This window comes from Convolutriloba macropyga, chromosome 3, assembly GCF_964194025.1.
Source record: "Convolutriloba macropyga chromosome 3, txConMacr16.3, whole genome shotgun sequence".
Classification (NCBI taxonomy): domain Eukaryota; kingdom Metazoa; phylum Xenacoelomorpha; order Acoela; family Convolutidae; genus Convolutriloba; species Convolutriloba macropyga.
The window spans coordinates 52,447,240-52,465,501 of record NC_134470.1 but is presented as its reverse complement, the minus strand read 5'-3'; the positions used below and the strand labels follow the sequence as shown (position 1 = coordinate 52,465,501).

Below are 18,262 nucleotides of genomic sequence, written 5' to 3'. Positions count from 1 at the left end.
ACTAGGTCTGGATGCGAACGACTTAGCTTTTTATCGACACCCCATAATAGTAAAGGGGGTCCCCATTTCCCCGGTTCTACTTTTATATCGGCATAAACTAAGAGTAATTCTAGTATATCGCCACTGCCCCCCTCCCCTGAGTACTACTAGTATATCGGCATAAATTAAGACTATGAATCAAGTATGAGTGGGGTCGCAACATTATGTGCAAACGCACATTGCCGAGCATCCTTGCAGCCTTGTTGTCTTTTGGAACATGATCTAATGGAGTTTTTGGTGTTAGCATACTTTTAACCAGGAACATCTAATTACAAGATGGTTAATTCGGCTTTTAACATTTAATGACTGTTCAAAAATGATTTATTCCCCTGTCCCATAGCATATCTGTCCTGAAACACTGTATTCCATTTTTATATCGACGGCCCAGAACTGTATCTGTTTTCGGAGATAAAAACTAAGACATTTATGCAAAATTCCATTACAATCTGTAATAAAAACCAAAAAAATCTGCAATTTGCAATTTCGGTCCAAATTTGTCAGTTTACAGGTTCCCGGCGTGTTTCTTCTGGTTTCAGAGTGTATTTACGGGTTTGGCGGGTTTTTGGTGTATCTTAATACGTTACTTGCAACATTTTAAAATGAAGTCATCGTCATGTACATCGCCTAAAATTTCATTTTTTTTCAAAATTTTCAAAATTATCCATAATTTTGCTACAAACATTATGGGAATCATGAAACAAATCTCACACAGAAAAAAGTTTTGCTTAAAAAATTCAAAAAAAACAACCAATTGTTCGAAAACTATATATATATATATATATATATATATATATTTATATATATTTATATTTATATGTATATGTATATATGTATATATATATATATATATATGTATATATTATATATGTGTGAAAGTTTGTTTATATATATATATATATATATATATATATATATATTCATTTATATTTCTATTTATAAGTATATATATATGTATATATATTTATATATATATATATATATATATATATATATATATATATAAGTTTTGTGCATGTACCGTACACGTGCAAACGCATCTACATATATACAAAAATCTACAAGTATTCGACCCAGACCCACCCCTCTGACCCACCCAGATGACACCCCCTCTATCATTCACTCTCCTCTATCATCGCCAGCAAATTATGGCTAACAACAGTACACTATGTCTGGATGCGAGCGACTTAGCTTTTTATCGACACCCCATAATAGTAAAGGGGGTCCCCCTTCCCCGGTTCCACTTTTATATCGGCATAAACTAAGAGTAATTCTAGTATATCGCCACTCCCCCCCCCCCCCTGAGTACTACTAGTATATCGGCATAAATTAAGACTATGAATCAACAATGAGTGGGGTCGCAACATTATGTGCAAACGCACATTGCCGAGCCTCCTTGTTGTCTGCTGGAACATGATCTAATGGAGTTTTTTGTGTTAGCATACTTTTAACCAGGAGCATCTAATTACAAGATGGTTAATTCGGCTTTTAACATTCTGTTCAAAAATGATTTATTCCCCTGTCCCATAGCATATCTGTCCTGAAACACTGTATTCCATTTTTATATCGACGGCCCAGAACTGTATCTGTTTTCGGAGATAAAAACTAAGACATTTATGCAAAATTCCATTACAATCTGAAATAAAAACCAAAAAAATCTGCAATTTGCAATTTCGGTCCAGATTTGTCAGTTTACAGGTTCCCGGCGCGTTTTTTTCTGGTTTCGGTGTGTATTTACTGGTTTGGCGGGTTTTTGGTGTATCTTAATACGTTACTTTCAACGTTTTAAAATGAAGGCATCGTCATGTATATCGCCTAAAATTTCATTTTTTTTTTCAAAATTTTCACAATTATCCATGATTTTGCTACAAACATTATGGGAATCATGAAACAAATCTCACAGAAAAAAAGTTTTTGCTTAAGAAAAATAAAAAACAACCATTTGTTCGAAAACTATATATATATATATATATATATATATATATGTATGTGTGTATTTATATATATATATATATATATATATATATATATATATATAACTATTTTTTTTAATATGTATATATATATATAAATATATATATATATATATATATATATATATATATAAATATATATATATATATATATATATAATTATATATATAATATATATGAAATTACGTTTATATAAATATATATATATATATATATATGTATATATATATATATATATATATATATATATATGTATATATATATATATATATATATATATATATTGCGCATGTACCATGCATGTGCAAAGGCAAGTGCATGTGCAGGAACTTGTACAAGTACCTGATCCACCCAATTGACCCCTCTGACCTACCCAGTTGATTCCCCTCTATCAGTCATCCCTCCCCCAACCTCTATCATCCTCAGCACATTATGGCTAATAACAGTACACTGGATCTGAACGCGAGCAACTTAGCTTTTTATCGACACTCCATAAAATTAAAGGGGATCCCCCGAGTACCACTAGTATGGCGGTTCAAACTAAGAGAACTACTCGTATATCGTCAATAACCAGGAACAGCTAATTACCAGCTATATAATTCGGCATTTAACATATAATGACTGTTTAAATATGATTAATTTCCCTGCCCATAGCATATCAGTCCTGAAATTTTGTATTCCATTTATAATTCGTCGGCCCATAACTGCATCTGTTTTCGAAACTGAAACCAAGACAATTATGCAAATTTCCTTTACAATCTGAAATAAAAACTATAAAAATCTGCAATTTCGGCTCAAATTTTTCAGTTTCCAGGTTCCCGGCGTGTTTTTTTTCTGGTTTTGGCGTGTTTTTTGTTAATCTTAATACGTTACTTGCAGGGTTTTAAGATTACAATCATCATCATGTCCATCGCCCAAAGTTTAAATTTTTTGTTGAAATTTTCACAATTATCCATGATTTTGCTATGAACATCATGGGAATCAAAACCAAGGATGTACAGTCTAATTTCAGAAAAAAAATGTATCTATGGGAACAGATTGCACATAATGAGGTATCAACATACTCTTAGGATACACAGATACAGTATTGGGCTGACTACATACAATTGGTATGCAATTTTTCAGCACCGATTTACTATGGCGTTAGGGTCCGGGTTCTAACTTATGTTTTTTTACAACATAAGTGGCAAAAAGAAGAAACGAAAGGATATCTGTGTTCTTATCAACATAGCTTCAGAAAACAAAACGGATTGAGAGCTAATGTTTCAATGAAAAATTGAGAGAATGATTTAGAGGGAAAACTCAACAGCTTACATACTTATGAAATTAATAACTGATTATCTGCTTTCTTAAAAAGTTGTTCTCATTTGCTTTTTTGTCTTGTTCTCTTTTGCTGAAACGACCGATTGGGAAATTGAAAAAAAACTATTGCTAGGAGGCGATGCATTTTTAAACATTTTACTTTTGAATCCGGTTAATTTTGCAGCTCAAATTGGAAAGAAAATACGAAAAAGAAAGAAAAACTCTTTGGTGATTTTCCTTGAGCTGCCACTTTTTGATACTGTAATCTTTTGGACATCTATTTGAACCATATATTTCAGAGTTCAAAGCATCGCACATGTAACAGAATTACGACTGTCAAATACTCTTTAAGTGCTATAGGCAAGGCGGTTAAGTTTGGTGTTTTTCGTAAAAATTTATAATCAATCATTTCGAGCAAAAATTTCTAATGTCTTAATATCCAATAACCTTAGTAATACACTGGGACTCAAGAGCCGATTTGGATCTTCCTTTTCGCTTTATCAGTTTTTGGGGGTCAGACATCAGTTTTTGTTGTTCAGGTTTTGATGTAGCTTAATACTTTAATGATGTTATTTTTTGTATTTCACCTTTCGTTGTTTTGTCGATGCCTAGCCCATACTTAAGTCTCAGTGACAATCAGTACTGATTAAGAACATTTTCAGAGACGTTTCAAGTTTTTGTACCAATTCAGAAAGATTTCAGAAATATTTGTTAAGTGATTTCTGAACTTCTCTTAATCAGATCAAAATTCAGAGAAAATATTCAGTATTCTTCTGAATCATAAGATAATTCAGAAGGAACCACTGAACTAGCTCTGAATCAGACGCATTCAGTGGAAAATGTGACCTGACTTAAACTCTGACTCAGTACTGAATTTGCCTGAGAGTTATGTAGGGGAAAATATTTGTAGAATCAAACATTGCGCCCATTTTAGCGTTTTATCTCAAAGTCTAGGTCTCCAGGAACAGGACCAGAAATTTCTTTGCAAATGATTACCTCGCAAGATTCTAGCATTACCGGTGGTTATCGGCCATGAGATTGCAAAAAAATAGGTTTGATTGCAAGATATTGCAACATTTTGTCAGAAATTCTTGAAAGGCGTTGTATTGTATTGCAAGATTCGGGCGATGTGGTAATCAGAATTTGTAAGTTATTTTAGCAAGAGTCGCGTAACCTTGCTTGAAGCACAAACTTGAAAGAATTGAATCTGGCACTACTGAATTTGACACGGCAGTGATCTGACATTTTAAAACTTGCACAAGCGTGTTTGCGTATTGCAAACTTTTTGTCTGGGTCCAAACATTTCTTGTATTATTTCTTTCTAATTCCTATAATTGCGGTCGTCGAATTGCAAGCAATCATTCCGATCAAATCTGGCATTAACGCCTTGAATTTAATTGTGTTTGCAAGCCCAGATTAATCATTCTTGCATTGTAATAATTTTTAATTAACAAGTTTTCAATTCGCCGTCGAGCTTACTCGTTATCTTCAGTAATGTTTGTTTAGAGACTGTTTTGAATGAGTGGGTGATTGAGATATGGCGGCTGACACGTTTCTCCACACAGTTGACAAAAGGGCCACTCCTGCCATTTGGAGAGAGAGTGTCGAGAAGGTCGAATTTGAAAAGGAAACAAAGAAAACCTTATCAGGTATCTCTCAATTAATCTTCGCGATATGGGAGCTTTGGAACGAAATCATAGGCAATTTAGCCACACCGTTCTTTTTTGGTTGTTTTGAATGTTTATAATGTTTCATTTCCCAGTTTTATACAAACCTCGACCCAGGAAAATATCATTCTCGAACTAAAATTCCCATAAAAAAGACCATGCTTGACAAATTGCCAAATTGCGCATAAAAAGACTTTTGCTCGACTTTTAGTAGGAACATCGACGGTGTGATTTTCGTCAACAAAAACCAAACCAGCACGACCTAGTCTTATAGTTCGATGTCTAATCGTAGGTTAAGAGGTGACATCTCATTGACAAGATTGAGTTGTTCTAGGTGTTAAGTCAATTTTGTCTCTGTTTCTCAAAATAAAAATCCGGCTGATTCTGAATTTAGGTAAATCCGAGATTTGTTCACCCAAAAAAATTCGAAGGGTCTTAAGAAAGGTTTTTTTCCCTTAATAAATGACAACAGGAGCAATGACATCTAATTTTTTTTTAGACAAAATGATTATGACGCAACAATGTCAATCACTGATTTTTCCAGAGTGTTTTATTTTGACTGGTCTGTTCTTATGCCCTTGAAAACCAGTCATCTCTTAAGTTTGCAAAAAGGATCGAAAGTGGTCATTCCGTAAACATTCATGTCAAAACGGTCAAATAATACGTAAAATTCGACTTGGGTTGGTTTGATAAGAAACATGAATATATTAGAAATCTAGTCATTATCTAGATACACAGTGAAAAATAATAAATTGTGTGCAAAATTGCACGAACTTGGAAAAACAACTGAAAAAAACCCGAACCGGCTACTGAGGGGTACAATCGAATATTAAACGATTTAGTCTCCAATGAGAAGTAAAGATCAGGTAACTTAATTAATTGCTAAGCTCCTGCCATCTGTAATAAACACTACAACTAATGGCAAAAACTGTTCTTAATAATTTGAAGGAAAACAAAATTTCTGAGCAATTGTTTCAACAATTGCATTGCTTTTCACAGTTGGCTTCACATTAGAAACGCTGCCAGCTATTGAAGCAAGTAGCATAGCTACCTGTAAATTCTGTAAATTTTTTAGTTATGACTGTAAAAAGATTTTTCTGCTTTGAAAGACTCATGAAAAGAACTTAACATTTTTTTATTTGTAATCTTCATTAAACTATGCATAATAAGCAGAAACAAACAAGAAAGTGCTGATTTTTTGTTTTTTGAAATTAATTGCATTAAGAAAGAAAACTCAAAAAGACATTTCAGAATATTTTAGAAAAAAAGAAAAGATTTAAGAAACAAGTTATAATTTTTGAGAGGAATATCAATTACCGGATTACCAATTACTGAACAATTTTTCTGGAAAAAATATGCTCTCAGAACTATTTGGTTTTAGAAACTGTTTGGAGATAATTGAAACAAACTGGCGAACAAACAATTTGGCGAGAAATAGCCAAAAGCAGTAGCAGTTGGGTTGGGTGACTTTTAATATCAATTTTATGTTTCTATTTCACCCTTCTTTGGCTTGGCAAAGGAAATCTGACCAGTCTTGTTTGAGGATTGTTATTTCTGCAAATTTAAACTTTTTTCAGTTTTTGTCAAAAATGTTAAAGTAATGGGACACTGAATTTTAGATCAACTTTTTAGGTCACAAATTAATTCCATTCATGTGCTAATCTGATCGCTTTGTGGTCCTAAAATATTCATTGCATATTGTTATTAATTTAAACACAACTTAGTGGCTTTTCCAGAGTAGAGATCATTTTTTCAGTGATTTAAATTTTGTTATGTTCGTAAGTACTGTAGTCAAGTTATACGTCACCTGCAAAACTTAGCACAGAAAACCAATATAAATAAAGAGGTGTATTTGACAAATATTTTAACTGTTCCATTTTGAAGAAAGTGAAAAAAACTATCAAAACTTCTGAACTATTTTATTCGTTGTATTTTATTAATTTTTGGAAAAAGTTTAATAAAGAAAACATTTTGCAGCATAATGAAAACATGAGAATTTTAATAAAATCGATTTCTTCTATCAACGTGAATAGAGTTAGTGCTTCTTGACCTAAAGAGAATGATAAAAAATTTTGAGAGAATCACGTTTTTCAGTGGTACGTATCGATTAGAAGTTGTTGTTTTATTTGATCACTTTTGAGCGGCCATTTTTGAGCAATTAATGGTTGTTTTTGAGCACTTTGGTAAAGGATAAGTTTAGACATAATCACATTTGTAAAGAATCATTGAACGGCGGTACCCGTTTCTACATAAAAATGTCCGTCAAAAGTTTTCACAGTTTTGTTTGTTGACAAAATATTATTTAATAATAGACGAGTAACTAATGAATTTAGTTTCGACTGATGATTAACTTTGTGTCTTGTTTTTAAAGTGATTTAATTCGTAATAAAAATGACATTGCATTGTAAAAAAATTTCTGATTTTCAAGCTTTCTTCTTCTTATACTAAGCAGTTAAACTCATAGTCTTCCTCAGAGTTTTCATTCGGAAAAATAAGACAAAGTTGACTACATTATACAAATATAATCTTTCAAAGCAGGTTCAGGTTTCGAGTTTTTGCGAAACGTTAACGAGAATTTTTAACGTTTTCTTGAAAAAATTTTCAAAATTACGAATGAAACGCACAGTGACACTCAAAGAACGTCAAAAAATAATGAATTTATATGCATCATATTACCGGTAACCAAACAATCATTATCCTCAAACTTTTGACATCCTCGAACGTTGAACAGACAAAACAGTCCCGGACAAAACAGTCCCGGACGAAAAGGTTCCGATTAGCAAAATATTCCCAGACAAAACGGCCCCGGACAAAATAGTCCCAAGAAAGCAGACAAAACAGTCCCAGTTAAAATAGTCCGAACTAATTATAGAGTTAAACATATGCAGCCCATTTAACAAAGAAACCCCTTAAGTTATTAAAATGATTGAATTTTATAGAACAAATATTCAGCTGATTACATAGTTTTTGCCAAATAATGTAATTTGAAACATTATTTGGCAAAAAACTTTTTCGGATTATTCCTAGTTCATATCACTTAAAAACAATGAGTTAAGAAGCATAACGCTTAGATTATGTTTGTTAATTGTTAATAGTTTACATTAACAATTGTTTCGATAAGTATTCGGGACTATTTTGTCTGGGACTATTTTCTCTGCTTTTATTGAACTCTTTTTGTCTGGGACTGTTTTGTCCGGACACGCTTCGTACAAAGCTTAGAAGTCCGTTTGAGAAGTGGACTGTTATATACAAAATATATACGTCAATATACCTCGTGTCTCTAGGGATCACTGACAAATGAGGTATAGTGCTCACAACAAGATTATGCATTTCATGAAACTTATCAAAGTTCCCTTAAAACTATATGATCCATTCCTTGATTCCTGGAAATAAGCAACCGAGTGTTCAATTTTGACCAGGAGTCATTGATAGCAAAACCAGATTATTTTCCGAAATCTATTTTACCGCTAATTTATATGTTAACCAGAACAAACGGTGGAGGAGTTGATAGCTGAGAGGTACAAAGAGCTGATAGAGATGAGTAACGTGAACAGAAGTCACTTTGAGATAGCTGTCGGCTCAGAGAGGTACCAACAAATCATGGTAAGAATGCCTATTGTGACCAGCAGCCTCCCTCTTAGGCTCTTTTTCATTATGCCACCCTTCCACCCAAAAAAAAAGAAAAAGAAAATTGTACTGATGAAATTATAACCCCTGGAATTGGTGGCATCAGGTTCTGGCCCCACTAAGATGGGGGCGGTAACCCCTTTCGAGAGCTCATGTTTTTCCAATATTGAATCTTTATTCATATACATGTATGATACATTGGCAAAAACTAAAATAAAAGATATTTGAAGATAAACTAAAAGACAACTGAGCATTATCTTGTTAAGATCAACTGAATTGAAATAGGGTCTCTATTCTTGAAACATTCAAGAACATCGGGTGATTGTTCTAAACCTTCAATTTTAGTTGTTGGTTAGAATAATTATGGGCGCCTTGCTTTTTGTTCAATTTTGGCTGATCGATATCTTTTACGGAGAGATAAAAGAGCAGCAACGTTATAAAACTCGAAAAAGTAAATAGAGTCTTAACGAGACTTTGTCATTTTTTTCTCTAAAATAAAAACTAGGTATTCACTTTTCGTGAAAAAATTATTGAAAAAAGAGGAAAAACTGTTCTGTCTCTGACATTTCACTCTTCATATATTATTAAAATGATTCTATACATATCTCAGTTAGGTCAAAAAAAATTTATGCACTTGAAATTTTCTCTTAAAACAAAATGGAATCTTTAACCTATTGTAATGAGCATTTAGTTCGAAAACAATAGTTTTGGCAGCACACAACAATAACAAAAATTGATTTAAATAATTTGATAAGTGCTCTGTTTTTTTTTATTTTAGCAAACATGCTTTATGGAAGAAGAATCTAAATTTGAATTTGCGTCGTTTTTGAAAATGAGGATAGGTTGACATTATATGTGAAACTTTTATGAAAATTTTCAATTCTTTGGTTTTTCCAAGAGTCAGGACGGACGTTGAACACAACCCAGGCTGAGGTGTGCGCTCGAAAATATCTCGATCAGACCAGCTGCTCGAGCGCACACTTGACCGTTTTACGCTCGAAATTACAGGGCATTCGAGGGCAGCAACGCACTTAAGTTTGATCAGAGGCGGATTAGAGCGCGCTTGAGTCTGGTCAGAACCAGTTTTGAGCGAGCTTGAATCTGATCACAAAGTGCAGCTGGTCTGATCATAAACGGTTCAAGCGCAACTGCGTCTGATCATAAACAGTGGTAGCGCAAGATAGTTTATAATCGTGCGCTTGAAGCCTTTAGAACAGAGAACATTTCGAGCGCAACTGAGTTTGATCAGAAAAGATTTCGAACGCAAGTGGGTCTGATCAGAAGTACATTCGAGCGAAGATGGGTCTGATCAGGAAAGCAGGTATTTTCGAGCGCACAAAAAATTTTGAGCGCGTTTGAGTCTGATCAAAGGCGCTTTCAGGATGGGACGGTCTGATCGGGACTATTTCGAGCGCACACCTCAGTCTGGGAACTGCTTAAAAACAACACTGTTCTGTCCCACTCCCATTTCTACCGTATCTCACGGGATTGTTTTAGCAGTTGAAATAAAACCACTGTAGGTTAGTTTAATTTGAATGCGAGAGTTTAAAAAGCCGATATCTTTATTGAATTTTTTTCTCTTTTATCCACGAGTAGCGGTATAGATAAAAGCCATTTTTTTCTTTTATCCACGACTAGCGGTGTTCAAATAATATAGATTATAGTTTTGTACTAAAAAAGTAAGGAGAATTGCATTATTAGAGTTTAAAGGTTCCATACAAACAAATGCATCAGCTCCAGTTAAAAAGTGTGCCCTATTGTATAGCTGTTCACTGTACAAATAAACAAAAATGTACAAAAATGATGGTGTTCACTTGGAAATAAAAACAAAACGACCATGCTTCATAAATGTAGACCTGTTTAATGAATCAAAATCTTGCAATGAGCTACCAGTAGTCAAATTTGAAGGCAGAATATGACAAACGGGAATATTTTTTATTAATAAACAAAAAAAATCCTTACAACAACTTTCCAAACTCTAGTTTCCAGTTTTTATTGTGAGCATAGAAATGTGGTATTGTTCTGGCCTTTGAAAATAAGAATTTTCATTAATCGGAAAAAACACGCTAGTTCAATAAGTTCAATCAGAAGTGTAACAAATTACTTCAATCAACTGAAGAACTGCATCTGTGATAATCAAGTTCTGAAATTTTAAAATTGTTTTGGCGTGTTGGAGCATTATGTAAGCCATTTGCTGTTTTACATAGATTTGCATTTACTAATCATGAGCATTTTGAGGACATTGACACAATTTAGGGCTGTATTTTCTTCTGTGTAATTTTTATGAATACTTTGATTGCGTGGCTATAGATGATAGATGGTTTTAATTTGTGTGAGACAATTTTGCTAATTAACGGAATAAAACAAGCGTTAATCAGTTTTTCACAAAAACAATTGACGAAAATAGTTAAACGATACGAGAACAAAGAGTATGTGAATTTTGCTTGAAAAAAAGCTCAAATGTAATTTCATGAAGCAATAAATTAGACCACAGCATTCAATTAAAAACATGAACTGACTTGACTCAACATGCTTTAATATTAAAATGTCAATAGTTTGCAAGGGCCGGAAAATTGCAATGGCAGCTGTTGCCGAGATTGTTTTCTCTCAAAACTTTAGATTATTGTTGGTTCGTTTCAGAGCTATGCATCGATGGGCACAGAAGAATTCAAGCAAAAAAGACGAAAAACTTGGACGGTTAGTAAACTTCCGATCACAATGGGAACGGTATTTTGAAAAAAAAGGTGGCACCATTACAATTATTCATACACTGATGAATTGTACATTAAAATGTTACCTTCATCAAAATTGACCCGTTAGTTTAAATTAGAGTTTCAAGGCAATCCACTTTTTGTTTTCATAAAAAATAACCTGAAATCTCTTGAATAAATGTTTTTCAATTATAAAATATCTTCTCCCGAACACAATCGGCACGTGATGCATATTTAAACTCCCAGTTAAGTTGCTATGCACCGAGAAAAAAATTACGATATTTAGAAAAGCTTCCATTTTTTATTTCATCGTTTGTTCATGATAATTCACCGAGGCAATGTGACTACTTATGTTTCAGCACGTGGATATGATGACCTATGGAGCACGGATGCTGATCTTGCTGCTAAAATGTTTCAAAAACCGTCGCAAGTCAGTTTATGTTTATAGCCTGATTATCCGATAAAAAAATTATGTGTTTCTGATTGCCGTCAAAGGAAAATAGAGCTGTTTTTTCTTGCATGTTGATAATTTTCATAAAATCAGTTTTATAGCGCCAAGAAATAATTTGAGGTGCCACGGGTTATCCCCGCTGATTTTTTTTAAACCCGGGTCGAGGTGTCAACGCTAAAAATCGCTAAAAGAATGTAAGATTTGCGGTGAATGTGATGAAAAGATGTAAGAATTGCGATTTATAGCGTTGAATGCAATGAATGCGATGAAAAAAAGTATTTCAACTCTACGAATCGCAAATCTTACGATAATTCACCGCTAAAAATCACTGTATATTTTTGTTGCGGTAATTTTTTGTAAGATTTGCTGTTTTTAGCGGTGAATTTTTTATTTTACCGCTTCCCGCTGGTAGCGGTGAATTATTTTTGTTCACCGCTTAAGCGGCGAAAACAAAAAATTCACTGCTAAAAACCGCAAATCTTTCAAAATTTCAACGCATTTGTTTTTCATTACGTTTATTAAATCTGATTAAAGTTCACAAGAAATATCAAGAAAGTATGTTACAGATGGCGCAGTGGAATAGGAAGTTGTTGACAAGTAGGAGATGAGAAGTTCGAACGCGTGTAAGGATGTTTCTTTTTTGCAAGAAATCCGGTGAATGCGGTGAAAATAAGAAAAATTCACCGCTAAAAATTGCAATTTTTACAAAAATTCAATGCTGAAAACCGCAAATCTTACAAAAATTCACCGCTTTCACCGCATTCATCGCAAAATATTTGGGCTTTTTGCGGTGAAAATTATTTTTTTTTCACCGCTATTCACCGCAATTCTTACATTATTTTTCGACCAAATCTCAACCCGGGAATTTTCTCCGTCTGTATTTTGCAATTTGTTCGAAGTTCGTCAATTCTGTTTTAAAGCCTTTCAAAAATTGTATTAAAATTATTAAAATACTGAAAAATTGTTGTAGTTAAATTGAAGTTAAAAAATTTTCTGGAAAATTTTTTTCTCAAAAATGTATCTATAAAACACCTTCAAAAGCACCTTTTTCCAGTTTTTTAATTTTATATTTCCTAGTTTATAAATTGCTTTTAGATACGTGGCCGAGTTTGACTACGTTTCAAATCCAGCAATAAAAGAGCCCCCAAAACGTGCTATGGTAAGTTTGAAAAGTTATCTAAATTGTGCTTTCCTTTTCTTTAATGTACGCTGTAAGTCAGTCAGTCTATGTCCCTTTTAAAACTTTGAAATTCAACAACATTTTTGCATGAATTCTTTTTGAGTATTTATTTACTACTCACTGATAGACAATATTTTTTTCTACAAAGTTTTACAAATTAGCATGTGTTTATGTGTTGTGTGTGTATTTGTGCGTCTGTGGGTGTGTGTGTGTGTGTGTGTGTGTGTGTGTGTGTGTGTCTGAGTGTGTGTGTGTGTGTGTTTGTGCTTTACGTGTGTGCGTGTGTTTTTTTTTGTTGTGTGTGTGTTTATGTGTCGGTGTATGAGTTTGTGTGTCTATGTGTGCGTGTGTGTCTGTGTGTGTGTTTGTGCTTTGCGTGTGTGCTTGTGTTTTTGTTGTGTGTGTGTTTATGTGTCTGTGTATGTGTTTGTGTGTCTATGTGTGCGTGTGTGTCTGTGTGTGTTTGTTTGTGCTTTGCGTGTGTGCTTGTGTTTTTGTTGTGTGTGTGTGTGTGTGTTTATGTGTCTGTGTATGTGTTTGTGTGTCTATGTGTGTGGTGTGCCTGTGAGTGTGTTTGTTTGTGTATGTGTGTGTAAAATATAAGCAAATCTCTTCTAAATGAACGAAAATGATAAAATCACAGTTGAAATTAAGCATGAATGCCATATTAGCCTTACTCCCCATTTTGTAAAAAAAAGAATATTTTGAAAAACATTTAGTAATGTTCGTTTGTAGCTAATGTGTCTAAAAATAAATTGCAATAAAAATAAAATTATTTTGATTCAATTGTTTCAGAAAAATCGATCTATGATGAGGTCCCTGACATGCCAAGCCCAGTTCAGATCAGAAGAGGACATCCAAAAGGTCAAATAATTTCAATTAAGATAATTTTATGTTCCGGGATTGTCCAACAAGCAACTTTCCTTGATTTCATTCAATTTCATATAATATCCCTGATAATCATGTAAATTGGTGTATGGTTTATTGTATGATTTCGCGGTAACTATAAAAGGACCATACAAATATTAATAAACGACGAATGTACTCTTTTTGTAACATAAATAATAAATTTCGAGAAATGCACATAGACTCCGTTATCAGTAAATAGTATGGATCGTTATTTCCCGGTAATCATCCCAGGTCTTATATGATTTTTATGTTGATATTTTTTCATTATCGTCATCGAAAGCCGCTTCCTGAGTTTAGCAAAGTTAACCAATGGAGTGTTTCGTTGTTTATAATTGAAATCAATAACGGAATAAATCCAAAAACTAATATTTACGGAGATAGTCTGTTGCGTGCAACTTTGTGTTTTTTCTTGTTTTTTTCCGTATGTCGGAAAACAACCATTAAACTGTCAGCGGAAAGACTCTCTTAGGTGTTGATTACTGATGAAACAGCACCATATTAACGGCTATCCCATTAATAACTACAATAAGTTTTTTTCATTATGTGTGAATACAATTTAACTCCACACTATCAACGAGATTTTACAAAAACGAGTGACCAAAAAGTGACCCAAAATTTTGTTCATCACTAACGATTCAAATGACTACCTCAAATCTTTTATTTGCACAAATTATTTCTAAGTAATCTATCGGTGTCAAAATTTTACTCATTTTTAATGCTACATTTTGTTACTACTATTTTTATAGGTTTAAAATGTACGCCTTACTTACAATTTGGCAGGAAAAATTGGCGGTGCCCAACATAGAACCTCAAGGATTGATTTCCATTGACGTGGTTGTCAAATTTTGAAAGCCACTCGACGCTGCAAAATAGCTTCTTCAAAGTAGATACCAGATTTTAGCCGTAATTAAATTTCACATCTTTTAGAAAGAGATCTCACACTAGGAAGTACAGCCACTTTTCAGTTTAACCGACTCTGCTGTTAAGTTTAATGTTCCAGAATAATCCCTGGCTCTATTAGGTGAGAAAAAATTAGCATGCAGTGAATATAGTAGGGAAAATAAGCAAGGGCCTTCTTATTACTATTGGCTTACTTTGCAGAAAACACTTTCTCCAAAAGCAAGCTTGGAAAAGTCAAGTATTCAATTGGCTTCAACTCAAACTAGTTTCATTGCCTTTGGCTTCATTTTAATTATGACGATTTTAATTATGCCGACAAAAGCAAAAGTCAATTTCCACCTTAGAGTGGAAGTAGTTTACATTTTCGCGGTAGTTAATCGCATTTGCAAAAATTTAAGTTCGCAAAAAAAACCGAAGTGCTTTTCGCATTAAGAGTTTTTGCGCGAGTAAAAGGCGTGAGGTACATTCTTTAGAAGTATAATTTTAGGGGTATCGGCAGACGCTTCTAATGCATTAGTATGCATTTTTATCTAAAATTGGACGTAGTTTTTGAAAATTTTGAACTGTATGCTCTTGATTTTGCTATATTTACCGATACAAAAACAAAAGTAACGTCGTTTTTATGTTCAGAACTAAAGACCAATTTATAGTGTGTCTTGAAATTTTACTATAAATCGTTTTTGTGTGTACCTTGCAAGCGTTGTTTCAGTCCATTATCAACATACTACACGATTACAAATAGCAAGCTAATGTACACTTGGAGGTCTTCTTCAAAAAAAAATTCGGTTTGTACTATATTCATTACTGAATGAGGCATCCTCTGGCTGTATATGTTGGTCATAACAAACACGATGACAGCTTTCAAAACTGTTTTAACAAAAAATAACTACGGCAGCCTCAACTGGCATAATGTTAGGTCAAATTAATGGAAGGCACATACATTCAATAAATATTTTCTGATTGGCTTCCTGGAATCTTTCAAGAACGTTTTGTTTAGATCAGTCTGCGCCATTAAAAAAATTCGAAAGAATCTAAAATTATCGAAGTTGTCGAATAGTCAGCTGCAAAACCTAAGGAAGGAAGACATGCTTAATATGGGTGTAAAATTAACGAAATAAATGAGCGCATACCAAAACTATTTTTAAAGTAAAAAACAGATAATCGATTAAAAACAACCCAGAAAATGTTTGAATTTTCAAAATGTGTTCGAGGCTCATAATGGGCATATATATATATATATATATATATATATATATATATATATATATAAATATATATTTATAGAATGACTCAGACAAAATTCCAGAAATGCTGAAATTAATGCCAAATTATTACTTTTAATTTTATAATGATGGTCTTCCGGTTTATAGAGATGTCATCGCAAAACCTGACTTCCATCTGCTAGAATATAGCCGAAAAATTTAGCGACGTTTGTCCGAGTCATTTGGGAGCCAAATATTTCCTCTAACTATTTCAAACAGAAACGTCACCGTAAGAACTTTTGTACCCACCAAATTTACCTTCTACTGTAAGCAATTTTAATGATTTCAGTTGTTGGCTAATGGACTGTGAAACTAGTTGTTTTCAAAAAGTGTAAGCGTATTTTTAACTTTCCCTATTTCTTTTTTATCTACTTCTTTACTTTTCTCAATAAAGAAACTTCATATCGGTTTATTGTTTATTTGAAGCTATTTTAATTTGTCATTGAGTTTTTTTGAAATAGAAAGACATTGAGTTTTGCCGCAATTAATGATTGTTGTTTTTATTTGAATCTGTTGTTTGTTTTCTGCCTTAGTCTAGTTTCTGGCATCGTCGTTCTGACGGCATTTTGTCCAGTGGTTTGAATTGTAAATTCTCTTTTAATGGATATACCAATAATTTCGAACAACATGTGAAGCGTTGAAAGTTTTCTATCTTTTCCTTCTTTGGTAGACGACTGAGTCAAAAATGTGGTTGAGTGGTGTCCGAACATTATGTGCGAACGCACATTACCGAACCCCCTTGCCTGGTTCAATTTTAGTTTCTCTAGCAGTCACACTAAGTTTATTCAATATTTGGTATGACAGAGGCAACTAATGTTCTCCTCTATGTTCAGATAGGTTCACTCGAAATGTTTTTTAAACTATGGATAATAAATTTTCTGCTCTACTTCATAGTGAAACCAGTTTATCTTAGCAGATATGTCTAACATATGTTGATCAATTTATGCCGATTAATAGTATCCGAATTTATTTATCGTTCACATGCTCGATTTGAGGCTTTATCCAGAAGCACTAAAACATCATTTTCATAATTGAGAGGTTTCCTTGTGATAATCTGGCGAACATGGCAACCGTGAAATACATACGTTGATGGGTTTTCTAATGATTGCAAAGCCTTCATTGAGGGGTTTCAGCATTAAATTGAAATTAGCATATTTTATGACACCTGAATTGGCATCCATGGTCTTTGCATAGCCTCGAGGAAAACCGTTGCAGCAGCCAAAAACCATATAAATAGGGTTATGATGTTTACCGACAATTGATAATGGTTCTTCTGGGATTTTTCACCTGTTTTAAGTAGGCGTTAAAAACGTATCGATGAAATCTCACATATAACTTCGATAACCAGAAAAAAGTTTTAAAAACATGAACAAAGTTATGAGTAATAAATACCAAAGGAGTGTAATGTTATGTTTGAACTGACAGAACAGGAAATTTGCGCTGGGTGGACCAATTACAGCAGCAGTTTTTCCTAAGTTCGGTAGCTAGCTCCATGCAAAAAAAATATATTTTTAAATTTAGAGAGAAACCGAAATTTTTATAAAGCTTATGAAAAAAACTATGTTTTTCAAAGATCAAAATAGTGTATCGACATGGCGCCTGCTTTTAGCTCACGGTAACTTAGGTGAAGATCCAGGTCCTCTATTTTTAATTTCGCAGTGTGCAAGAGCCAAAATTAAATCAGAAGAAATATATTTACAAATTTTTTCCTCATTTTCTAATACTTAAGATAATACTGAAGATATTTTGTACCAAAAATTTTGATTATCTCGAGAAATTCTGTTCAAGGTTTAATTCAGTTTTTTATGTTTTTCTTGAAAAGATATCGATAAGCCAAAATTGATCCGACAAAAAGCCAGGTCAGCGTAACATTCTCAGCCGCAAATATGATTTGGAGGTTTCAAACAACAATGCGGCAAAAAGGGGTGCACTAAATTTTAAAACATCTTCTTTACATCATGGGTAGTTTTTAACAACTTTTCCACTATTAAAGCCCACATTTTCACCCTTATTTAAAAAATTTTCAATTATATCACAATTTTTACACACTTTTCCAGGCTATTTTTGAATACTAGACTCCTATATACTAATCACAGTACAAAATATTATGTTGTTCAGATAAGCTACTACTTACAGCCTCTGAGTGATTTGACAGTGTTGTTTCCCAAAGACATGCAAAAGGAGTTATGCAGACGAGTGACATACACAAACTTTGACCACGGACGGATCATCTGCAGCCAGGG

General features: G+C 33.3%; 2 protein-coding genes across 3 annotated transcripts in view; both read left to right on the top strand.

Annotated features, from left to right (window-relative positions):
- The window catches only part of LOC142336269 (uncharacterized), a 556,260-nt gene that overhangs the window by 49,907 nt on the left and 488,091 nt on the right, over positions 1-18,262 (top strand). The window lies entirely within an intron of this gene.
- Positions 1-18,262, top strand: part of LOC142337129 (uncharacterized) — a 92,698-nt gene that overhangs the window by 14,819 nt on the left and 59,617 nt on the right. Inside the window, exons 2-8 of one of the 2 annotated variants that reach the window (XM_075386229.1) lie at positions 4,819-4,961; positions 8,467-8,582; positions 11,247-11,303; positions 11,677-11,747; positions 12,864-12,927; positions 13,744-13,812; positions 18,138-18,261. In XM_075386229.1, the coding sequence (XP_075242344.1) occupies positions 4,850-4,961; positions 8,467-8,582; positions 11,247-11,303; positions 11,677-11,747; positions 12,864-12,927; positions 13,744-13,812; positions 18,138-18,261 (613 nt within the window). In that variant the 5' untranslated portion in view covers positions 4,819-4,849. Of the gene's footprint in view, positions 1-4,818; positions 4,962-8,466; positions 8,583-11,246; positions 11,304-11,676; positions 11,748-12,863; positions 12,928-13,743; positions 13,813-18,137 lie in introns of both variants that reach the window. The other variant, XM_075386228.1, reaches the window with a different exon arrangement.